General features: G+C 48.5%; 1 protein-coding gene across 1 annotated transcript; it reads left to right on the forward strand.

The window, feature by feature from the left end:
* Positions 1-214: 214 nt before the first annotated feature.
* Rab11 (RAS oncogene family member Rab11) lies at positions 215-23,823 on the forward strand. The gene is made up of 5 exons (XM_077706936.1): positions 215-485; positions 3,603-3,798; positions 9,257-9,450; positions 16,702-16,782; positions 22,370-23,823. Exons 1-5 carry the CDS (start codon positions 446-448, stop codon positions 22,510-22,512), a joined length of 654 nt encoding a protein of 217 aa, XP_077563062.1. The 5' UTR covers positions 215-445; the 3' UTR covers positions 22,513-23,823.
* The last annotated feature ends 1,301 nt before the right edge of the window (positions 23,824-25,124 follow it).

The raw sequence follows: 25,124 nt of genomic DNA on the forward strand, positions 1-25,124 counted from the left end.
CTTTCGTGCCGCGCCTTCAGTTTGAACCGCGTTGGACGGCGCCAGCATAGTGAAGAATGACTGAAAGAATAAAATTTGAAGCAAAGCGGAAATAAAGACCACTGCATTTCTCGAGTCGAACTGCCGGCGTCAGCTGGTGGCGAGAGCTCACGTGCGACTATTTACATACGGGCACTTGGATATCAACTTCCGGCCGTGAACATCCGTTCCGTTCGGAGAGTGCGCAGAAACTGGGGGCGTCGAACGCGTAGCCATCTTGGTGTTTTGGGTGTTGTGGAAGGGTATTATATCTGTGATAATCGGTAGGCTCTGCAGTACTGTGCGACCGTCTGAAGTGTATTTTATGAACTGAGACGCTCCTCCTCGCCGCGAGATATTTATTGCAGCTGATTTCAGCCCCAGTCTTCACTCGTCGCCAGTGGGGTAGAGGAGTCAGCGGCTTAGGATGGCCAATAAAGACGATGAATATGATTACCTTTTCAAAGGTAAGCCCCTCCGTTCTTCCACTAGTCACCGATTTTTAGTTAACCCGAGAGCTTCGTTAAGGCCCTTCTTTTTGGTTTCCGAAAATTGCTTGCGCCTTTATCAGTGTTTGCCGGACCTTGTAGCCGTTGTAACTGGGTGAGGCTTCCGTAGGCTTAATTTGAAGAACCCAAGTCTTATTGCATTAATGTGTACTCTACGTAGGCGCGATTAAATGGGTGAGCTTCCAGTACGTTTGACGTTTGGCATGTCTGTTGTGGAGATTTACGGGCTGCTGTGCCAGTTTCTTCAATTGAGGGGGCGGAGTAGCGGGTGACGTTTGTGGTTCGGATCCTGTTTGACCGTGTCAAGGCGTTATTCGAGTTACGGCAGCCGTTGTAGATCAAACCGCAATACGAGTGTAGCTTCTCTTTTAGGTTTCTTTGGCTTTCACTTGCTTAAACGCCGATCGGCGAAAGCGGGAGTGATCTGCAACGCCTACTTGTTCGTAAGCCTAGTTCAGTCGGCTGGCTTTGACGTTGTGTGCGTGTCGACGTTCCTCGAGTTGATGTCATCCTCGGCGGAAGATGACTGTGCGATGTGCGTGGCCGTTGGCAGCAATTTTTGGGGCGTAGCTTTGAATCGTGCATGAAAACCGTTGCACCGGCACAGCCGGCCGGTAAACCTTGGCTTCCTTTTGGCCCATTCAAGGACGCTGGTGGAGGAAAAGTCGGGACGTTTGCCGGTTTCGTCCGGTGTCCGGCTTTTGACACGATCGCGAGTTGTGATACCGGTAGGCAGATCGGCGCGTTTCCACCCAGCTCAGTGGGAGGGCCGCCTGCACCCGTGACGGGTGTGAAGTAAGCGAAACCAAAAATCTACTGCTTCGCCGTTATCACTCAGTCCGCATTCAGCGCCCGCTAAAGCGAGCTTGGCAGCAGGAAATTTTTGCACGATCCAGGGTGTTCCGATGTAGTGCACCCATCACTTGAGCCCCAGAATTCCAGCTGTATCGCTGGCGATAACAGCCTGCAGTGTCAGTGCAATTCAAGCCTCACTCTTGTTTGGTTATCGCATACGCTATCTGTCGGTATCGTACGACATGTAGCACAGGATGCTATGATTAATTCTGCTTATCCGTGACCGTCGAGGGTTGTATGAGTATACTTAGTGATAAATTAGCATTGTGGGAGGTTGTGACGTGCAACAAAAGCTGCAATTGCACACGATGTTCCCCGCCCTGCACCGTACCTGTATGGCTGATCATTTAAGGCGGCGGCTGCATTTTATGTTCGGGGTCAGAAGGAAGTTTTTAAGAAACTGCCCCACGCGAATGGCTAGCAGTTTTGTATGAACTGCTTTTGCTTGTAAAATGTGTTCTTGTAATTCTCGAAGCATTACTGGGGACTTGCCACTGAATTGCGCTTGACCCCGTTCGTGATAAGGATCATGCTCGTGTTGGAGTGGTATTAATGTTACTTCATGGGAACTAGATGTGATGCCGCAGTTCCGTATGGTTGAACGTTATTTTGCTCCTTGAGCAAGTTGGATTGAACAAAGTGCTGTGGATTGGACCCTCAGCATTCCATGCTGACGAGGGGTGGAATTAACTGCCATTGTCCCCGTTATTTGTCACTAGCGTGGCTGTCTGGTGATCACATGGGTGGGAGTAAAATGCAGCGGTCCTTCACGAATAGCTGCTACTCTGGTTAATGAGAAGCAGGATGAGCAGGACTGTTCCTGCATATGAGGAGGTCATTAATTCCCTAGTACCGGAAGCTCGCCTAATGCCTCTAGTGCTGCCTCGCCGTATTGCTCTGAAGGATGCAGCAGGCCTGCAAGAACTCGTTGCTGGGTCAGCCTGGGTGGGTGGGACAACTGGGTTGATCCCAAGTACATGTAGCACATAGGGAGAAAGCCCATTTCAGCATAGAAATGCCCTGCACAACTTTGGGGTAAATGGTGCCAGTGGGTGTTTTGTTATGTTGGGTGTGGTCAGATAACGCTGTGAGCTCTAGGGATGAAAGTTGATTCCTGCAGTGTGCCTTTTGATATCCGTGAGCTTGAGTGGTGTAAAGGACACCCGGCACTGTAGGGAAAGTAACTAGTGAAGGCTGCACTGCTTCCTCCTTGACAGTGTGATCACCTGCCTCAAAGCGCTCGACTGATTTGTACAGCACAGAAAGATATAGGGGCACTCAGTTTTGGCATGTGACGTTGTCGTAGTTGTCTTCCTCCATAGTCGACGCAGTATATATCGTCGGCAGGGTGCTTGCTTATGAATTTGTATAAGCGTCGGCGTGTCTATGTAATGTACTATGCAAAAGAGAGAATACACCGCCGTGGTGTGTAAATCGGGGCTTGACGGCTAAAATAAATTTTTGTGCAGTACTACTGGATCAATGCATACTGAAAACAAAGAAAATCAATTCAGAAGGAATTAGTGTCCTTCTAGGCTTATTTGCAAGTAAAAAAAGATACAAGAACTTCAGCTAGACAGATGCCTTATTGTTAAGCTAAGCCACCAGGTACCTTACTAGGTACCTCTTTTCTGAGCAGCTTGTGCAGTGTCATGTTGTTAGTAATTTGTGATATTTGATGCTGATAGCAACTAGGTAGAACCTTTGTTATTTACGAAACTAATTTGCAATACTAGCAGGGTGTGCTTCTTGTAATCAAGTCCACTATGCCTATCGCCTTTCTTGGATAATTTAAAGCCCACTTGATGCGCGTTGTAATCTGGGCATCAAACTTGCTGTGTTGAACTTGAACTTCAACTTGAACTGTTCTGGTGATTCTTGATGCCTTCTGTAGAAATACGAGTCGTGACGACGGCTTCTTTGTGTCACTCGCGGCTGCGTCCAAGGCATTGCACCACTGAGCACAAGGCTGCAGGTTCGATATCTGGCTGCTGGCATTTTTCGACCACAGGCAAAAATTGAGATTGCCCCTGTCAAGATTTCGCTGAATGGGAAAAAAATCTTTGGATATTATAAATTTACCCATAGCTGTCCGCTTTAGTGTGTCAAGCTGAATTTCTACACGTAAAGACCCAACTCGACCTGAATTAGTATTTTGCTTTTTACTCGAACACTCAATCACCGTGTGCTGAGACTGCTTTTTCTTCTCCCACCTTCCAGTGGTCCTGATAGGCGACTCCGGTGTAGGCAAGAGCAACCTGCTTTCGAGGTTCACGCGGAACGAGTTCAACTTGGAGAGCAAAAGCACCATTGGGGTGGAGTTTGCCACACGCTCGATCCAGGTGGACAACAAAACGGTCAAGGCCCAGATCTGGGACACGGCAGGACAGGAGCGCTACCGGGCCATCACCAGCGCGTAAGCCCCGCCTCCCACTCTCCCCCGTTCCCGCCAAAGTTGTGTTGCTACCTCTGTAAACCCCATTCGCATTCAGCTTCCAGAAAGGCCACCGTTGTGTGGCCTTAGAGGCTTTTTAAAAGTGCAGCTGCTTCAGTGTAGCCCATCACTGAGCATCTGGTTTTGGGCTCTTCAACCACTGCAGGAATGGTTGCTGCATCACCTGGAATCGCCCCAAAAATGTTCAGTGTGGACCTTCTCTGAATATGAAAGCTTCCTCAAAAGCAACGTCTGTTTGTTGGCAATGCAACGAGTGAACATTACAGCAACCTAACTCAGCGCATAATGGCATGCAAGTCATTCTTCTAACAGGGTTTTTCTTTTTTTTTTTTTTTTTTAAATGCACAGTGGCATGGAGCATCTGGGTTGACAGATTCAGTTGGATTTTAATCCTATAGTGTAAAGCTTTGTAGTCGGCTTTGGTGGTCTTAATCCCGTGTAGTCTAGTGTTGTACGGCTTGTTTTTGGACAGCTGCTGTGGTCATATAGTCTTGGGTGTACTAGTGATTCACAAAGACAGAGTACCATGTATAATTTGGTTGGGGCCATTTATTTGGATATCTCTATAGTTTTAGCATGTAATGCTTATTGAATGTGTTGAGACCTCAGAACATCATGTTTGATTAGCAGATTCTCATGTCTGCGCCATCAGCCCACCCCACACGTTCCTATACAGTGTTTATGCACTGCCTGTGCAGCGACACCGACTGCATTTGTACGATTAGATGCAGGCGTGCAGACAGCAGCGCAAATAACTCTCCGCTTCACGATAGCTTGGTGTCATCCCTGTGCGCTGATTTTTCTTATTTTTTGCGTTGCGTCAAACGACTGTGCCTGGAGTTACAAAAATTTGTCCACCCAGGCCTACGGCGAGTTTTATGTTATGGCGTGTGAAACGAAGCGCCGGTGTTGCAGTGCCTCCCAGGCCCGCTGTGCTCTTTTTAGTGGTGCGAGACAGTGAGGTGTTCTGCTGACAGTGTTCTAATGTGATTAATACCTTGACAAACTCAACTGGAGCTCCCAATGAAGCTGAGTGACTATGCAAAGGATCTGGGTGGGAACAATTGTGAGGTATGTACGTGTTTAAGATTGAGTGTGTAGACAAAGCAGAAATTAGAAACGAAACTAGCTTGCAGAACATGCTTGGTCATTAGGAAACAGTTATAAGCAGTGAAATTGTTGGAAGCCCACCATTACCTGATGGGTGGCCTTATTCAGCACATTCACCTCAAAGCCTTCTAATTCTAATCAGGTTCACCTCGTCCATAAGTGTAGTGTGGCTGTCCTAGATACTGAAAATTTCAAGCCCTTTGTAAGGCCCCAGGCATGTCAGGAGGCATGACATGAAAGCTTTGATGCTGCATCGTCCTCACCTGCAATGAAATGCTCGCAATAGATTTAGCACTGGTTTATCCAATTATCGATACATTCTCTGTGAATTTCCTGCATGCGGCCAGACCACCTTCGAGCACTGCCCTAGCCTTTGCTTTGGAACAGCAAGGAATGTGGCAGGCGGGAAGCTTTCGTTGTGCCGCCTGTTTCAAGTACGGTTGCAGGAAAATTAAACAGTGCAGTCCAGCATTCTGAAGCAAAAACACTGCTGGCTACTTTTTATGACAAAGGATTTGCAAAGCCACAAATCGTGCAGCAAAAACACCACCCACTCGAATGAACTTGCCAACACCATGCAGCAAACCACATTTCGCGTTGGGGAACTCGCTGTTCTCTGGACAGCATGCAACCGTACAAGTTTGCGCCGCTGAGGGGTCCAGGGGCCAGTTCATACACCCTATATATGACGTATGATCAAGGCCGATGCAAACCTTGTCACAATGCCTTCACTTTCAAACCACAAGGGTAGACTCAATTGAAACTAAAAATTTCCTTCGAAGTGTCGTTCCAAGTTTTTTTCTTGGCGGTTGTCGGGAAATGCCAAGGTTCAACTGTTCTCAATCCTCCGTGGGACAGGGTACAAAAAGTGTGTGCTAGAGGGAATGTGGACGATGCTAACAAACCCAACACATCGGATGTGGCAGTGAAGTGAAGAATAACTGCTGCTCACACATACCTTTTTTTATTTCCCCTGGGTCTGCAGGCAGGGATAATGTACTTGCTGTAGTGGCCTTCTATTGTTCACTGTTATTTCTTTATGACCATTTGTCAACCTGGAGGTCGTGAACTGCAACTGGGTAGAAACGGGATGCCTTCCGGCAAAGATATCACTATAAAGAAGGATGAGGCAGTAAAAAAATTGCCCCAGCCTGCACTAGTGGTGCAAAGCTGGAGAACCAGCAGAACTGATTGAAACAGCAGAACTGACTCTCGGCCGCGGTGGCCAATTTTCTGATGGAGACGAAAAGCGAAACGCCCGTGTGTGTTTGAGATTTCGGTGCACGTTGAAGATCCCCAGGGGGTCAAAATTAAAGCCCTCCACTACGGCATGGCTGATTGCCTGTGTAGCATCGGCATGTTAAACCTCGTAATCGGAAACAGCCGAGCTGGTGGCCCCGCTGTCTTGGTTGGAGACCTGGCTGTTGCATCAGCCGCAGCAGCCCACTAGGTCCACTGCAGGACGAAGGCCTTTCCCATTGACCTCCAACCACTCCTATCCCACGCCACTCCAATCCATTCTTTGCCTCCGAATTTCCTTATTTTGTCCCAGCATCGAGTAAGTGGCCTTCCTCTTTTTCTAGACCCGTCTCTTGGTGTCCACTCTGTCACCCTGGTAGTCCAAGACCATTTTTTTTTATTAATTTGCACTGTATCTTCTACTCCGGTGTGTTTGCCGATCGGTGAAGTTCGTTTCCTGTCTCTTAAGTGTTGCTCCAATCATTATTTAACCCATGGCCTGTTGAGCCAACCTAAGTTTGCTTTCAAGTTGTTTAGTAAAACCTCACATTTATTTCTGAACTTACCGGTGAAAGTTCACCACTGGCATGGATCGTTTCGTCTGCAGGCTTTCACATCTCTCCCAAAGTGGACTGCGTTAGCACACGCTAGAACCCGCAGCCAAGTCCAAAGCCACCATCCGTGCAATGAACCCAAAGGAACTGCTGGGTGCCCGAAATGCGATTATAGCTGTCGGATAGACCCCAGTTTCATAACACAAGGGACTCTCTCTCCAGTTGGCTGCACATGTTTTTCCCTGTCGCTGCTAACCCGTACCCCTTGAGCTTTGGGGTGGCCCAGTGGTTAGGTTGCCAGTTTCACGGTGCAAAGGTCCTGTGTTTTATTCCTGGGACCTCCCTAACCACACTTTTTTTTTTTTAGGCTTTGGGTTTCTGTCTACGAAAGATGAATTTGTGTTGGCCTAAACGGCGAAACAGCTCTGCTGTTAAGTGTGCTATCAGTTCATGCCCGAACAAGGTATGCTGTTGTTGGGTGACGCCTCAGTAAGGGTTCATGTCTTGTCACAGTGTGTGCTGTTTTGCTTACTAATGCATCCTTCACTAATTACCCACAATATGGGGGTAATGCCCTTATTTCTGGCTGTTGCCAGTTCAAGTGCAGAGGTATGGTGGACTTGCTTATATAGTTCCTGTCACCATGGGATTTGCATTATGACTCGCGGCTTCTGTTGCTCATATCTTCACAGCATCATTTCCTGTGAAATGGTAATGTGGCCTAGTATGAAAGGCCAAAGTTATGTTGTCACCATGGTATCTAAATAGAAGCAAATGTTTGCTACCTCTGGATTCACGATGTAAAAATATGGAACAATCGGCATGAATTCCCATTTTGGCTTAATGCACACCTGAATGTGCTCCTCTCTAGAGCACTGCACGGGCCCGGGCCGGCCCGAAAGCCCGGGCCCGACCCGGCCCGCGGGCCGGGCCGGGCCACCCGAAGTCGATTTTCCGCGGGTCCGGGCCGGGCCCGGGCTCAATGCCGCGGGCCCGGGCCGGGCTCGGGCTCGACGCCGTGGGCCCAGGCCGGGCTCGGGCTCGATGCCGTGGGCTTGGGCCGGGCTCGGGCTTGAATTCATAGGCACGGCCATTAATAGGTCCGGCGTGAAGTGTAGAAAAGAGCTTAAAAATGAATATTCTTGGTTTATTTTTGCGCGCTTCTTGCTGTTAGTTGCACGCATTGTTTTAAAAACGTGTTTTGCTAGGTCTGATGGCCACTATACTGCAATTTTAATGACATTTCTTGTATTGCATCAAGATTTCATATTTTGCTGTATAACATACCAAAGATACGATTACAAGGAATACCCAAGAGGGGAACAAATTAATTCAGATATCCTGGAGCTGTGCACCTCTGTCTATGTATGTACACGTGTGTTTTAGTTGTCGCACCAATCAAAATGCGGCTGCCGTGGCCGGGAATTAAACACGCATGCCAGAGAAACACCACCGCTTAACAACCACTGCAGGTGAAGTATTTCAACGCGCGTATGCATACTCGTTGATTCAAATGCGGATCAAAAAAATTCAGCAGTACCAACTTGTGGCCGAGACAACCACGTGAAGTTGCCAAGAGTCTGGTAATCAAAGGTGATGGTGTCTCTCGTCTAAGAATACGAGCTATTATTACGCCGATGTGGCGTGAACTGCGGACGGTGAAAGCTAAACTATGTGCACTTTTAAACCCTTATTTTGTTGCGTTCAGTTCATGACGTGCTTTGTACAGACTAGATCGCCCGGAATATAATAAACAAACTTTCTTCAGCGTCAAAGACCAGGCCTGGTCACACGCGCGGGCCCTCCCTAGGCCAAAAAATAAATTACCGGGCCGGGCCGGGCCTGGGCTTGAGATGGCGGGCCCGGGCCAGGCTCACTTATGAGTGCCCGGGCCCGGACCGGGCTCGGGCTAGGTGTTACGGGCCCGGGTCGGGCTCGGGCTTCGCGAAGCGGGCTCGGGCCGGGCTCGGGCCTTAAAATCATGCCCGTGCAGTGCTCTAGCAATGAGGAGCAGATGAATACTGAGGAAAGGGGTCACGATTCTGCTGTCGGTTCCCCTGAGTAATGCGTCGCTGTTCTTCGTGATGTGGATCGCAAACTTCTGCAAAGGGATAGCGGCGCATCTTTCTACTTTCTGCTTGTCTTGCGAGATCTGCGTTCCCACGAACCACCGTGGCTTCTCAAGCACAACTTCATGATTCCGTTCAGAACTCTGCTTGAATGGGGTCGTGATAACTGTTATGAGACGCTTCAGAGGAGGGAATAAAGATATCACGGAAAAACTACGGAAAAGTAGACGTTGCGTTGTGTTGACAGCTGTTGTGGCATTGTGACATGTGTGTGAACGAAGTATTTGCTCTGAGCCAGCAGTGAAATTCGACGCTCTTTGCACGAAATGTGTACAGTGTGTGCGTATGCCCCCCCTTTCCCCCTCCCCCTTTCTGGTGTAACACGAGCGAGCTGTGCTTTTGTGGTTGGGAAGGAGTGGAGCCTGAGTTGTCTTGGCCACCGTGCAGGTACTACCGGGGGGCGGTGGGTGCGCTGCTGGTGTACGACATTGCGAAGCACCTGACGTACGAGAACGTGGAGCGCTGGCTGAAGGAGCTCAAGGACCATGCTGACCAGAACATAGTCATCATGCTGGTGGGCAACAAGAACGACCTCAGACACCTGCGTGCCGTGCCCACCGATGAGGCCAAGGCCTTTGCCGGTCAGTGCAGTCTTCTGTGTGTGCGCCCCTCGTACTCTGCCGCTCTGGTGCCCTGGACAACCTGGGCGGAAGGCTCGTTGATTTAAACGACACTGGAGCGAATTCCAGGCATTGACCAATTAGTTAACAGATTAAGGTTCAGAATGCGGTGGTCATATTGAGCTTTCCGGACTGATTTTGCGCTAACTTTTAGTGAGAAAGATGTGTTGCAAAGTGCCCTTGTACCATTTCCCCCACTAGTTGCTGATGCTGGTTCTGACAACACCCTGACAATTCGCATGGCTGATTTTAGCAGATTACCATTGAGGTGAACCTCCACAACCAATTTTAGGTTAGCATGATAGGCATGAGGTGATGTGAGGTGATAGGCATGATGAAAAGGGGGGAGATAATTTAACTGTTTAGTTACGGTTGAAAAACTGCCAATTTTGAGTGCTTTTTTTTTTCTCTTGAGTACTGAAAGGATAATGAAAGGAATAATGATAATGAAAGAAACTAAGTGCTACTATGAAACAGTCAGGGCTGTTTCTTTTGTCTTTTTTTATGATTTCGAATACATGTCATTGCTCGTTAAAGTTTTGTGGACGTGGTCCTTGTAGGTGGTATGGTGCAAGCCTGCAGTGTTGTGGCTTGCGATTGTGAAGCAGCTAGCGTTTCCTGTATGCAGAGTTTGGGAATCCGCCCAAAAACGTTGATGTGACCTACGACGGTGCCTGGCTCACACAAGGACACAGCTTTCACACTTCACTTGGGTGTATTGTGGAGATGTGCACTAGTTTTGTCATAGACCATGTCATCCTGTCACAATTCTGCTTGCACTGTTTGGCTGGCTCGAAACCAGATGATGGTTACGTTGCGTGGTTCCCCAGACCTTGCAGTGCACCAAAAAAACTGACCAAGGCTAGGCATATGGACACGGAAAATTTTGTGCATGTTCCGACGATTACAACACTGTGTTGGAGGTGGCTAGGCTTTTCACGACCCGTTGGAAGATGCAGCGTACGGGCCCATGAAGGTCATGAAGAAAGGCCATCAATCAAGGAAATGAGGGCTGAGGTGAGCCACTTGAAGAAGGGGAGGAGAAGGCTCACATTGAATCAAGATTGTTAGCTACCACAGCTATGCCTTGAGGAGCCACAGGAACGATGTGGAGGGCATGCAGAGAGCAGGTGGGGGCCACGGATGAGGCACCCAACCTCGGAATGAGTCTGCATGCTGTGGCCTGGGATTGTGTCCCAAGGAGCAAGTGCGCCTCGTTGCGTAGCATCCAGCTGGCCGTGGCTGCAGCCACAAGCCGCTTGAACCAGGCAGTCTCCTGGAGCAACATGAAAGTAGCAGGGAACCTCGGCTGCAGTGCTGCAGGAGATCGTTTGGTGCAGTGCAGCCCTGGGGAAGACCAGGGTGGACATCAGAGGTCACAGAAGGGTCACTCCTAAAGCACTGTTGTCAAGGCGAAGGGTGTCCTCCTCCTACAGCCTTGGTCAGCTCTAGGTGCAGGATGGATCGTGACACGAATGGGGCTCTTCGATTGTCAGTCTCACAGCAGACTCCCCGAGAAGCAATCCGGCATTCATTTTTTACATCCCACTTGCAAATCTACTTGCAATGAACGCGATAATTCCGGGAGAAGCTGTAGTTATATCAGTGTTTCGTTCTGTCTGAAGATTTAAAAATAAGGGTGGAGACAAATAATGAGGTGCGATACCTTTTTATTGCAGGGAGGAAGTGGTGGTACGGTAGTGCGCACGACTCTTTTGCAGGCTGTCCAAGTGGTCGGCGTGCTCCTCATAGTCCCCTCGCAAAAACAAGGTCCCCGAGAGCCCTCATGTAGCCCAGTGCCTGGGCAGTACTTGTAGGCTGCGGGGCAGGAATGTCGTCGTCATACAGTGATGGAGCCAACGTGCGACCCACTGCAGCTCACTTTGTGGATTATTGATGTTTAGAAACCGTGTGTACAAGGGCGTCTTCTACCTCCTTGTACATCGGCTCACGTAAACGCTTCCTTTTCTTATTGCCGTTGAGGTTAGCGAATTCCATTGTCTTTTCCTCTTTCGCAATAGCTGCAACTATAGACATTGACAGTCCATACTTCTTGGAGACCAGCATTTCACGCTCCTGGGCATGTCTCGCGAGTGATGTCCACCTTGGTGCCGACATTGATGGCTTTTCGTTTCTTTGGCGCATGGCGCTCGTTTGCAGCCATTATGCTCTGCTGGTAGTTGCCGAGCTGTTTAATTTCAACGTTGAAGTATGAAAGAGTGTGCACGGCCACTATTGGCGGTGAGCGCGACCACGGGCGGCGCTGCGAAGCGCGCCTCCGTGACGTCGGCTTAGGGACTCTCGCGTTTGTCGTCTGCTTCACTCGGGCTCGCTCCCCCTGCTGTTTCTTTGCGCTCGGTTGACGTCTGATGCTTGTTCACATCAGATTTTGCGTGTGCGTAGCTTTTTATCATAATACAACACTTTAAATCGCATACAGCAGCTGAAGGCGTTATTTAAAGTATAGTTTTAGATGCCGCTCCGGAAGAAACATTGCCGGCGCCGCCCCAGTTTTTGCGAAGCCGGCCCTGAGCAGAGCGAGAAGAGTCGGACGTCAGTTTCAGTGTTCAGCCAGTTCAGCAACCTTTATAACAAAGGGAGCCGCCAGCTGCTAATAACCGACAGCAGCGAAAATGCAAGACCAAAGCAAATTCCAGGCCTTCGCCGCTGTCAGATTTGGCAGAAAGCGTTACGATTCCCGGTAATCATATGTAAGGAAAAACAGTTTTGCAACCTCGATGAACGATCGAAAGTATTATATCACATCACTGTACGTCGTAATAGCTTGAAAGTATGCCGACATGCACTATCGGCCGCAAAAACTGCAGGTTGAGTTACAGATAACCCACTGCGTGTATAGGTGCGTGCTGCTTTTATACCAGGCTTCTAACCAGTATGGGGGTTTATTGAGCAAAACGAGTAAGGTCTACGGGAAAGACAGAGTAACACTTGGTTTGTTCAGACCTGGAGGGAAATTCGGTACATTTCCCACACCCTTATCTGCTCAATATTCAGATATGCGTCATAGAAAACTGCGCTGAAGAGGAGGAGGTAGAGGAGGAGAAAATTTTATTTATCAGTAAAATCGAACTGATTAATGGACTGGGTCCTCAGGCCAGGGCAAGAGAGTAAAAGTAATTTTCTTCGATTCACAGAACGTGATCCCGAGTAGACTAGGATTTGTCTTTTACGCCTGCAAGGGGTGGCAACCAATAAAGAGCTGTTTGGAAATATTAATCGGTTTCGATTCTTGTAATATAGGCACGTATACTATTTATTGCGTTCGTTAGCTAGTATATCGCACCTTCAACACCGTAATCATGTCATAATTGTTATGATAACGATGGTTACGGTAGAAATTCGGAGCACAAAAGCCGCCTTCGAGTACTCTGGACAACGTACGTTGCCTGGAGCGCGATCGCGGCGGAGTAGCACACACCTTGTCATTGTATTTGCATGTGAATAGTTAGCGCACGCTGCAGACAGCACCTTCGTTCACGCAGCCATAACGAAAACCAATTTGTAAAGCAGGGAATGTATGCCGTACAGCCTGAAGAAAATATCGACACGATCTTTGTAAGCCTCCCAAACACCCCCAAACCTACTGATAAGACGTTTGTGACGGTGCGGAAAAATTGATGCGTTGGGCACAGTAAAAACAACCTGATACAAGTCAACAACGAAAGAAAAAGAGGATAGCCGCTTTATTTCCTGCTTGTAATGCGCATGTAGGGGCCCTCTGCTTGGCACGTAGCATTAGACTGTCCAGTCTTCATGAGAGTATCCCAAAAGTACTGTATGGAAGCCTAGTCATTTTGAATACTTGTGAGGAGCTCTGAGCGCTGAACCTCGCGTATAAGCTAGAAAGGACAAGTTACACACAATCTTCTGACCGATGCTCTTACGAAAGTTGTTCTTTCTCTCTCTCCTCGTTTGTTGCAAACTTGTGGTGGATACAGCTTGAAATTATTCAGATGTGTCAGAAGCTAGTAAAAATACCTGAATTACTAGAAATACGCTTTTTGATGCAAAAGCACCAAAGCGGGCGATTTCTAGCACAGGCGCTGCTGCCCCTCACAAGCGGAGTGTAGCAGACGACAGCGGAGCGAGTCCCTAAGCTGACGTCAGAGCCAGGGGGCGCCACTCAAACATCTCACCGCCAATAGGCCGCCGGCACAATGTAGCCTCATGTAGCTTTGTACGAGGGTTGCTAGCGAGCCCTAATACGGGGCTACTGGCAAAGGAGTGTAGCGTTCTGGTAGTGAGGCTATGAGCTCTGCGCCGGTATGTGTGTATGTGACACGGGCAGACCAGTGAGGCCTACAATGAAGGCGATCAGTTGCGCGCGCCACAGAAGCGCATTTTGAAAGCCAGTGTCATACTCGCCAACTCTTCTGAATTTTCCGTAAAATGTACGAATTTCGACTCCTCTTACGATTTAACGAATCTTTCCCTAGATTTTACAAATTTTCAAGAAAAAATGGGAACATCTGTAAAACGACATTGATACCTTTCACAGTCACAAGAGGGCACTGCGTACTTTTGTTATCAGCATCAGCAGAAGTTGAGGCTTTTTTCGTATTCTTGCGGTGGGCTACGCATCCATATCCAGAATTCACTACCACCTCGGCAAGCGTGTTTATGGCACGTTCACGGGCCGGTTAGGACTTCTGTGTTAACATTGCTCATTTTCTGATGCAGTATGACCGCAGTAATTGCTTCGCAGTGCAATGGCGGGCTCAACGTTATGACGGTACTACTGGGTACTTTTGAAATCATAAACGTCAGAATTTCCATGCTTCGTGCCGTGGAAGAAAGGAGAGAAGTTAGGATTTTTCACCATGTGTGCGTGTGATGTGAACCTTTAGCATGGGGCAAGCCTGATATCAAGGTCCACGTCGCTTCAAAAAGGCACCAGGGACATCTGCGAACCTCGGACAATTAAACAAGCCGTCAGTTTTGTGTGCAGCGATAGCGACTTAGTGCGATTCTTGCAAAATGCCTCTTATTAGTGTTTGAAGTTGAACGCAGGATATTAATCTTCTTGAACAAAAAAAAAGTGTTAATTTACGAATTTCCAAGTCAAAAGGAATGAGCACGTGCATGGCACTTCGGAGACCTGAAAGTACTGTATATACTCGTGTTAGAGCTGCACTTCTTTTCCTAGAATATTGCCTGGGTGCAGCCCTTGCACAAATCGGGCTGATGGGGGCCTGCGGCCGCTTTGTACATTTTCCGTGACTGTAGCAAAGCGTAAGAAGACTCAAATGACACGACAGAAGTGTTTTATTCTCACTTCATTTCGCTTTCTTCGCTCGCGAAAGAGCTCACCTCGTCGGCGCCCTCCCAGAGACTATTGTCCTCGGTACGATCCGCTGAGTTTGAAATGCCTGTCATTTCGAATTATTCACAACTTTCAAATGACACCACGCACTCAAAATCCACTGGCAGACTTGTTGAAGGGATGGCCTCTTCAGTCGCCCTGACGGGGACTTCTCATGATTGCCTGCAGCCATCCATTCAGAGTAGCAGCAGCGGAATTCTGCCTTAAACTTAAATGGGCGGTTAACACTGACATCAAGTGGCTGCAGCATGCTTGTCATCCCCTCAGGAACCATAGCTAAGTCCATTTGGGTGGCCACGAGCTGGTCTTTGACACCTGTGAGGTTGTCGATCACTAGGAGGGCTTTCTGTGTTGGCAGGCCTCCTGACAGTCTTCACTGAGTCAACAAGTTATCGAACATCCATCCTTTGTCCTGCATGTGCACAATTATTCCCTGAGGGAACTTCTCCTTCGGGAGCGTCTTCCTCCTAAGCACAATGTACGGCGGCAGCTTTCTGCCATCTGCCGTAATGCACAGCGTCGCGGTGCATCTGTCGCTCTGCCCCGGTTGTGCCCACAGACAGTTCTCGCACGTCGAAAGTCAATCGTGCATCTTTCTGGTGCGTTGAACCACACGATGGTTTGGTCCGCATTCCCAATTTGGGACAAATCGTAGTCATGATCGTGCCTGAGAGCGTTCACGAAGCCGTGAAACTTCAGGAGCTGGCTCTCTTACTCGTTCGAAAGCCTTTGGCATATCGTCGTTCGACGGGGGATGCACAGCCCGTTGCGCTTCATGAACCGTGTAGCCAACCCCGACTTGTTTTGAATTCCGCGAGCTGAATTTACGTTTGGTGGGCAATAGCGAGCGCTTTCACGCGTGCACTTTCACAAATACGTATCATACTGTCCATAACCTCTCCGGTGGCTTTACACCTTAGGAGCTGGTACTTGTTGTTTTAATTATAGCCCTATCTATACACCAACTACCTCAGTAAATTTCTTTTAACTAGTGCATTTATTACAAATCCTTCTCGTCTCATTTCACCATTGTTGTCATGGCACTCTTAGCCTTTGTTGGCCTTGTGCCATTAAACCTGAAATGATTCCCACAGACTGCTGTGAGTGCTCGCTGTAACCGTAAGTAGCCATGAAATACGGCCGTTATATCGACATAGTTTCAGTGGGAGGACTGTGGATTCGTAATTTGAGAAAATCCTGTTGTTATAGCCGATATGTCGTTATATGTGGGATTGTTATAAGGGGGTTTGACTGTGTATTTCTATGGCGTGGGGATCGTGCTGCTGCATGGAGGGCTGCTGTGCTTTAGACTTAGTGGAGTGGTCTACAGCTACACGTTTCTATTGTTGCAGCAAAAGTGACCTTGATAAGGAACTTGAAATTCGTGCTTCTCTGGATCCAATTTTGTGACATCATGCTGTGCCTCGTGGGGTATTAGTTCCTTATCTTGCTGCTCTTGAGCTACAATTACGATGTATGATATCATTGTCTGTATTTAGGTGATCCTAGTGGGTGATGCTATTTGTAACACCATCGCGTTGATGACCAAATTGCAATTCACCTACAGCCCGGCTTAGGCTTGTGAAGCATCGTGGTTTAATGTCTTTTTTTTTTTTTTTCTTTGCTGGCTGCTGTGCTTTATCCTTTGCAGCAGAAAGGCCTGCAGCATGCGATGTATGCTTTCTTTTTTTTTTTTGTAGTTTGCAAAGGCACTGAAGCAAAGTGGGGAAGTAGCGAAGCTTAATTGCAGAAAACTTGCATTTTGTGACTGGTTTTTCAGAGGTTTGTCTTTATAGGTAATAGTGTCGTGCATATTTGTCTGTTATAGTGGTGTTGCCTGATGTCTTCTGTCCTCTTTCCCTCCACAGAGAAAAACAAGCTGTCGTTTATTGAGACATCGGCGTTAGACTCCACAAATGTAGAAGCTGCGTTTCATCAAATATTAACAGGTGAGCCATGTTCCCTACGCCTTTTTTTTTTTTTTTTTGTATTTTTGTTACGAAATCTGCTCCAATTTTTGGTGTTACTGTTATATAGTTGGCTCCTTTTGTGCGTCATAGTACCCTGGATCAAGTATGAATGGCCTGCGACACGGGGAACATATTTTAATTGATTTGTTGCACGATGGAACAGCTCGGGAAGCAGCCCGCACAAGTAAATGTTGCAATATCCACCCGTATAAAGGAAAACAAAACTATGTTACAGTATCTCCAGCGTGTGGCAGAAATTTGTGGTTTAACTTAATGCATGCGGCTCAATTAGCATGGACACTGCACTGGCAGTGATTGCAAACTGATGCAGATAACCACATCAGCTACAGGCGTTGCTGCTCACCAGTATGGCACTTGTGAATACAACTTCCCACATGCTGGCCTTGGAGAGGACCTGATAATATGGGGGGAAACCACGATAGAAGTAGTTCTCCGCACTGCGAATGGAAGTAACTTTATTGGCCACAGTGATAGTCATAAGCTTGTTTGGGCAGTTCAGCCAGGGAGACTGACCAGTTTGAATGCTTTGCAACCACCACCTTAGGCATGCTTCTCTATCCTCTTCAGTCCCAAAAATGCGCAAATACAAAAATCTTTTGTAACACGCTTTTATTCAATTCAGTATCCATAGAAATAAACACAAAAAAATTACAATAGCAAAAAAGCAAACGGAAGTAATAGAATTTGATGGTACTTTGGGTTTCAGTGCGTGTGGATGGCAAGGACCAATATTTTAAAAATTACACAATGCTTCAAAAATGCTACAAAAATTCTACAACACACTTTTATTTGGTTCATTATCCATAGAAATAAGCGCAAAGAAATTACAATAGCAAAAAAGCAAACGAAAGTTGTGAAATTTGATGGTACCTATTTGGGTACTCTGGGTCTTCTTACCCTGTGGACGCATTCGAGCGCTCACGCCGGTCAAAGCCATTTTTGCCGCCTCGCTCTTCAGAGATGCCTGGGCACATCGGCCACCTAGAGGGGCTTAGTGAAAGCAAGGCCTGCTTTTTGCGGGGAGACAACTTTTGACGCGCTAATTTCGAATGTGGGAGAGCTATTGCCTTTACGGTTGTAGTACCCATTTGGGTACCCCGGGACCGAGGAGGCTATATTTGTGCTCAAAGTTGGGTGCCACCCATGGAGGGGGATGATTGGCGCGTCGAGGCAGAAACCATCACTAATGAACGCCGAGGCAACCTTTAGCAATGGGGAACATGTGCGCAGTGTTTTGACGTTCGAGTCAAACTGGCGGTGTGAGTTCCTCTGACTTACACATCCTCCAAGCTTTGAAGCAATGAAAGCCAAAACTGGCGATTGTCATTGCATTCTAATTATCTATCATACTTAAGGGCTGTTTTATGATTACTAGGCCAGTAAGTATCAGATCAGAGCAATAAAAGAAATTGGTATCAGTACTCTTTTATTAGTGGGGGACCTTTTCTGAGACACCCTAGTTGGTGGTGGGGAGGGGAAGGGGGGTGGAAGATACAGGGCAAAAAGTCACTTCCCACTTTAGAACACATTCTTAATTTTTTGTCCTATTGGGTACCCATGTAATGAACATTTTGAGTTTGAATATTACAGTGGAATCTCGGTCATACGAATCTCTAGGGGCGGCAAAAATATTCGTATCACCCGAAAATTCGTATCGGAAAACTAGAAAAAATGGAAATGTGCTGCGCATGCCACAGGCGTCGGCAATATGGCGTCGGCTCTTGCCGCGAAGAGGTGCAGGTAGCTTCAGCAACCGCTTCTAACCTTTTGTTAAAACGGAGCTCAAGGTGTAAATTAAATTGCTCATGCGGGAAAGGAGCTGGCAGTATGGGAGAAGCACTATAAAATGTCATCTACGCCAAATATCCACCGCGGAGGTGGCCCAGCCAGCTGCTGCTAGCGCTCCGAAATTGCCGCAATCACAATGAGGCGCGCGTCTCCCCATTGGCGCAAGTCGTGTCGTGAGGCTCCTCCCAATGCCGTTAGCGGTAACCGAGGCAGAGGCTGGCGCCTGGGTGCCGGGCTGAATCGTCAGCGTGGGCGTCAAAAGAACGCGCGCTCATCGCCGACGCGACGCGCGCACACGAACTCAAGCGTGAACCGCATGCGATTCGGGCGCGTCGGCGTTTGCGCGCGCGTTCTTTTGACGCCCGCGTCGACGATTTCGCCCCCACGTCAGATTTTACCTCGCTCGTAAAATGACGCGCGACACGCGCGGCAGTGGGAGGAGCCTGCCGACTTGCGCCAACGGGGAGGCACACTCTTCATGGCGCCAGTTTGAAAGCGCTCCGGACAGCCCGCTGGCTCCGCCGGAGATGTTTAGGCTTACCACGGTGGCGGATATTTGATAGGCGCTTTCCCTAGCCGCGCGGACAATGCTTTACAGTGTCGTTTTCGGACACATTATCAGCTCCCTTACTTCATAAGCAACTTCTTTTGTTACTTTTAAGAGCGGTCAGAAGCGGTCGTTCGAGTTACCCGCCCTACTTCGCGGCTGTTGACGCCGCCATGTTGCCGCGGCTTACTGCGCCGCGCGCCGCATGCGAGTGGTATTCGCGGTGGCGTCAGCGCGCCTGTGGCGTGCGCGGCGCGTTTTCATGAGCAGAAAACGCTTCATGTGGTTCACGCTTAATGATTTTGTGCCTCCGTGCGACCAAGGCCACGCGGCCGCACAAACACTCCCGCCTCCCATCCACGCCGCAGTCATCTGCTCGCGGCTCGCGTGTTCGTATCGCCCGCACCGGGTGATAAATGCGAACGGATCATCCGAATTTTTTTACTTGCGTACAATGCATTTTGGCCGGGGAATTTTGAAAATTCGTACCACCGAGATTCCACTGTATTTGGAGCATATAAAAGTGGAAAGGAAATGTTTTCGACACAGCGGTGGTATGTGCGCACCATTAAAACCGGCTGTGGCCACTAGTTTCAAGGTGAGCAAAAGGGTCTGCAATTACTGATTGCCGTCGTTAGAAAGTTTTTTTTTTGCTAGCACTTTGTAGCCCTCTGTCGAGAGTGCTGTGAAATACTCTGCCTAAAAAACGAACTGAATAGATGTTTTTATGTTTTCATTTTGTCTTTTTTAACCTGCCAAACGTTCATGAAACTTTTTCACGCTGCATAGAAAAAACTTGCAACAAACAAATTTGGATGCGAAAATGAAGCAAGTTCAAGTGATGATAATTCTAAGACAAAAGCAAATAGAAAAAACAGCTTCTGGTTATCCTTACTCTGCTCTTGTGGCCATGTACCAAGAGAAAATGGGTACATATTTTATTTTGGATGTGATAGTATTCCTAAGCTGCCACACTGAGCTGTTCATTAAGGGGTACATAGTTTCCTTCAGAATTACACAGAAATAACCAAATTTTGTATGCCTTCTTAGCAATGGGGTGAGTCACCAAAAATTTAGTAAATTTTGCTGCTTCAAATATTGTTTTTTCAGCCCTGTATCCTCCCAGGGTAGCAAGTGTTAAAGCTATGCTTGCTTGCACTCATGCTGTATTTGTGCAGCCCTAGGCTTCAGTCGTAACTTTAATAATCCATATTATGCATTATTACGATGTTGTTGCGCCTTGGGTAAATACCGCCATCTGACCTGTAACCAAAAACAATTCCTGGCTGGCTCTTGCTGACTTCGATTCTGTAATGTCCCGGTAACTGAACGCACAGTTAAATTGTTTTTAAGTGCGAAGCACTTCTTAGTCGGGCCTACTCCTGCTTCCACCGCCGTCCTCCGTCCGCAGCCTAGCAACGGAGCTAGCTACCGTGCCTAGCAACGGCGCCGGATTTCCGACGCGTGAGGGCGCTCGCATAGCGCCTCCTCTCCCCCCTCGCCTACTCTCCTAAAGCCCCTTTACTACTCTCCAGCTCGCAACACCCTCTCTCGGCGCGCCAGCCAGGCCACTACACTATATAAAAAAAAAAACAGCATCCGGCGCCAGGTTTCGTTCCGAGGACTTCGCGGCCGCAGCGCGACGCTCTACCGACTAAGCCACGGACGCGACGCTGATATCAGTGTTAGTAACGCGCCTTATATCTTTAACGCATTCAAACTACGTCGTCAGCGGCGTGCGTTGGCGACTCTGCGGCATTATAGCGGCTGCAACAACCCTTAACGGTCCACTTTAGCAACCACAAGGCGGTCGTAATGACCGTCGCATACAACGACAACACAAACAAGTGCTGAAATAAATACTGACGTTTCACTTTACTTTGCGTGTGTGTGTGTGTGTGCGTGATTACATTCCCTCTCGAACATCTCTCGAACATACACGTTAATTCACCAAGATTTCCGCAGAGGGACAAACGAGGCGTGTTAAGCCGAACGTGATCACGAGGGGGTGTTAATGTAACTAACGGGCAGAATGCCACCAAACTTCAACAAACTCCCCCTCATAGCATCTTCCCGTGCTTCGCACTTCCTCATGCTCCCCTTCGGGGAAATGCGGGGGAATTATTCTCATTTTCCTGACTGTTTTTGTGTGTGCATTGTGTTGCCTTAAAGTACCACTAAATGTTATGGTTGGGGAAGGATTTTAAAAATTTTTACATTGCTGTAGTGTGCATGAAGGGTTTTAATTTTCTCTTTTTTTAAGCGGGAAAACAAGTGTTCCATGATAGGCATGCCTTCGTGTATGCTGAGGAATGACCTAGTGCTGTTAGGTGCGTTCACCAAATACTAGTGGTAAATCTTGACTGTCGATGAGTGGTTACGTATGTTGTACCCCTGTGGATCTGTCAAAGTAAATTACATTAGCTGTTAATGACTTTCGAATGTTTTGTTACATGCAGAGACAAGTAAGCAAAAATCGTATCTGGGTGGGGAGCAGAAAACATGATGGAGCTTTTCAAAGGGGTTATTTGCTTTCTTTTCTCAATAAGAGCAAACAAATAAAATATTTAACTGGTAGTTTTTAGGCCCACTGCTCTTCGCCTTGTTTTGTGACCAGACCAGTCTAGGCTACTCGTTTGGTTCAGAAGCTAATGCAATGTGTTTTCTAAACTCCGTTAATCACCGAATGCGGTTTTCCTCAAATTTCATTCGGTATTCTTATGTAATGCAAGTGAATGTCATTAGCTCTGAATGTCTGATTTGCGGCGTGACAGGGGTATTACTCATTTATTGTCATTGCTCGCCGCAGTAAACCAGTGGCCAAGGCATTGTGACCAAGGAAGCAAGTTTGTTCCCAGCCGCGCAAGCTGTTTCCGGTGGAGGCAAAAAAAAAAAAAAAAAAAAAACTGAACACTAGTGTTGTCCAGACTGTGATGCACGTTATAAGATACCCGGGGGTTTCAGAATAGCGGTGTGCCTCAAAGCCGAGGTGCACCTTTGGCACATAAACTTTCTCCTCTTCCACTTTTTCGTCGTGGTGCAACACCCCTTGTGGGTGATTAGGGTCCGTTGCCAAGGCAGTGTTGGAGTGAAGAGCACGCTGTGATTTCAGTGAGGCACCTCAGTAGGTGCGCATGGTGCGGGCACGTGCTGGGACGGCTGCTGAAGAGAGGTGCCCTGTTGTTGTTCTTCCCCCTCCCCCCCATGCAGACATCTACCACATTGTGTCACAAAAGCAGATCAGGAGTGAAGGGGACAACGACCCGTCTCCCTCTCGAGACAACATCCCCATCACGATTGCCCCCACGGACCCGACGGACAACCGCAAGAAGTCTTGCGCCTGCCAGCAGTAGCCAGGCCTGGGTGCTGCTGCTGCTGCTGCGAGCAGCGCCAACACTCGGCTGTGCCGGGCCCCTGTAAAGTAGGAGGGACAACGAGGAGGCAGCGGCACGCTCCTTCTGCTGCACTGTGGCCTTTCTTTCTTGACCTTTTTTTTTTTTTTTTTCGGCGCCCCTTCTGAAGAGAAAGCCATCCTCCGATGCCCACTCCCACACCCCGCCCCTTCCCCCCCCCCTTTTTTTTCTTTTTTTAACAAGAGCTCTACTACCAAACTTGGTTTCTCTCAAATTACCCAGCCTTTTTTTTTTTTTTTTTTTTAAATTGAGGAATGAAATTTTTGGTAGTTGCTACAGCACCAGTGCTGCTCTCATTTTAGGTATTCTACGTGTTGAACTGAAGCAGTGTCGCTCTCGGAACTGTGCTACAAATGGGAGCAGAGCATAATGGTGCATTCAAGTCACCTGCTGGGACAGTGAGAGTGTTCCTTCATGTGCGTGAAGGACGTCAAGATTGTCTAGTGAAGGGTGTACAAGGTGAATAATATCCCCCCTCATTTTTTCTCCTCCAAGACCAGTCTTTGTTTTTTTTTTTTTCTTTTGGCAGTATTTTTTATTCTCTCCATTCCGATGCTTCTGTGTGCTGTAAAAATAAAGGTGACATTTGATAATTTAACAACCGCACCTCTGTTGAGGCAGCCGTGCCGTGTGCGCGCCAATTTGTTAACTGCCGTGGTGTTCGACAGTTGTTCACTGCAGACTGTTTCCAGCCTAGGGCAGTGTATTGTCTAGTTTTTGGGGGCCAGCAGTGCTCGAAGCGACATCGTGTGATTTGCATAGTGATGCTGCTGGCTGTCCCTCAACGATTAGTCTTGAAGCGGCTTTCAGGTGTCTTCTGTTTCCCTGGCACATGCCGTTGGTTCTCCACTGCGTTAATATAAACCCAGCAATCTCTCCGTTGGGCGGGTGCTTACCTGTTCAGTTTTCTCCTTCTCTAAGAGTTCCGTTCTCCCCCCCTGGGTGTCATCGACGTTCTGTACGCAGTTGCTGCTGCAGCGAGGGAGACGGGGAAAACAAAGTGTGGAGCGATTTGTATTTCTACGAGTGTACAATGGATGACGTTGCTTGAGCGATTTCCTGGATGCCATAGAGAGTGTGCGAGAGAGTGGAACTGCTATGCATCTGAGGTGCACCAGCGCTGGCCGCCCTGGCCGATGTCCCGTTTTGCCGTAATGAGCGCTGTGGCAGTGAGCGCTGGTGTGCCAAGAGGCCCTGTCATCCCGTGTATATATATATAATTACCAATAAAGTCCCTGATGTCTTCGCTTATAGCATTGCGGCTTGCCTTCCTTCCGTGGTGCAGCATCTCTTCTTCCCGCTTGTACACACATTCCACCCCCATGTACCAGGTACAAGCAGGACAGGGCACACAACCCATGCAGGCTGTGAACTGCCCAAAGCTGACCTAAATGTTGCCAAACTGCCCTCATGATAACAGATCTGGAGCAGTTTCGGAGCAACTTTTTTGTCCTGTCTGGAGCAGACGCGTTTCGATAGCAGATCGGGAGCAACCAAATCTTGTTCCAATGGCAGATCGAGGGCACCGTCGCAGCCAAGATCGCTCCCTGGAGCAAGAAAAGTTGCTCCCCCAAAATCAACGGCGTTGGCCGGAACTCGCGGGGGGGGGGGCTTGTCATCACCATCTGCGTTTGTTTCGCTCCTAGTTTCGAATCGCCATGGCGCCCGTTCGGGCAAAAAGCAATGGCCACAATCGCAACAGGAAAATAGATGCTGCACACCATGTCGCGTTCATTCTTGCTACTCGGCGAGAGTCAACAGCTGAGACTTCGAGGGAAGTGGTGAGGAGTCCAGCTCTGGGCATGGTATATAAACACGCCTTCGTCGTTTTTTTAAATGCGAAGCATCTCGTGCTCGGGGCTGTGTCCCTCCCTCCCTCCCTTGTCACCGTTGTCCGCCGTCCGCACACCCACTGCGCATGCCGGGCCAGGCACTGCTAATGATGATTGTGGCGGGATGCCCCTAGGGATTGGCCAACCGATAATGCGAAGCAGCTTAGGGTTAGAGACGCGACGGTAGCCGCTGCATACTCCGCTGGGGGTGCCACTGTAGCTCCGCGGTATAAATGACGCGCGCTCCGCTCCCCTCATTCTCTTCCCGCAACGCCGCGATCGAACTGAAAACTAATGGGAACTTGAGCCGACCCCATGGCTGCTTCGCATACTACTCGGGGTTCCCCTACGGGACGATGGTGAATTTTTTTTTTCCGCCTGCCTACAAATAGGCCAACTAAACTTTTGTCGTGGGTGCCGTTGAATGCCGTCTAGGCTACCAAAGTCCCGCCGCCAGCAAAAAAGCTGTGAAGCGACTAGTTAAGACCCGACGAGGAAAACGCTTGCAGGGAAACATTTTTGGGGGCCCCGATGTACAGGCTGCCAGGGAATTCCTGTTCCCGTCATGCATCGGCATTTCCTCCGGCGGCAACGTGTGCTTTCCAAACGCAAGTACAGGGCACGAGCTCTTGGAGGGAGCAGCGGGCACCTTGGCGGACCTCGGCGACCGCTCTCAGATCTGCCACTGGAATGCAACATATGAATAACGGGACCCAAACT

This window comes from Haemaphysalis longicornis, unplaced genomic scaffold, assembly GCF_048455015.1.
Source record: "Haemaphysalis longicornis isolate Haplotype H1 unplaced genomic scaffold, Haemaphysalis longicornis Haplotype H1 scaffold_4, whole genome shotgun sequence".
Classification (NCBI taxonomy): Eukaryota; Metazoa; Arthropoda; class Arachnida; order Ixodida; family Ixodidae; genus Haemaphysalis; species Haemaphysalis longicornis.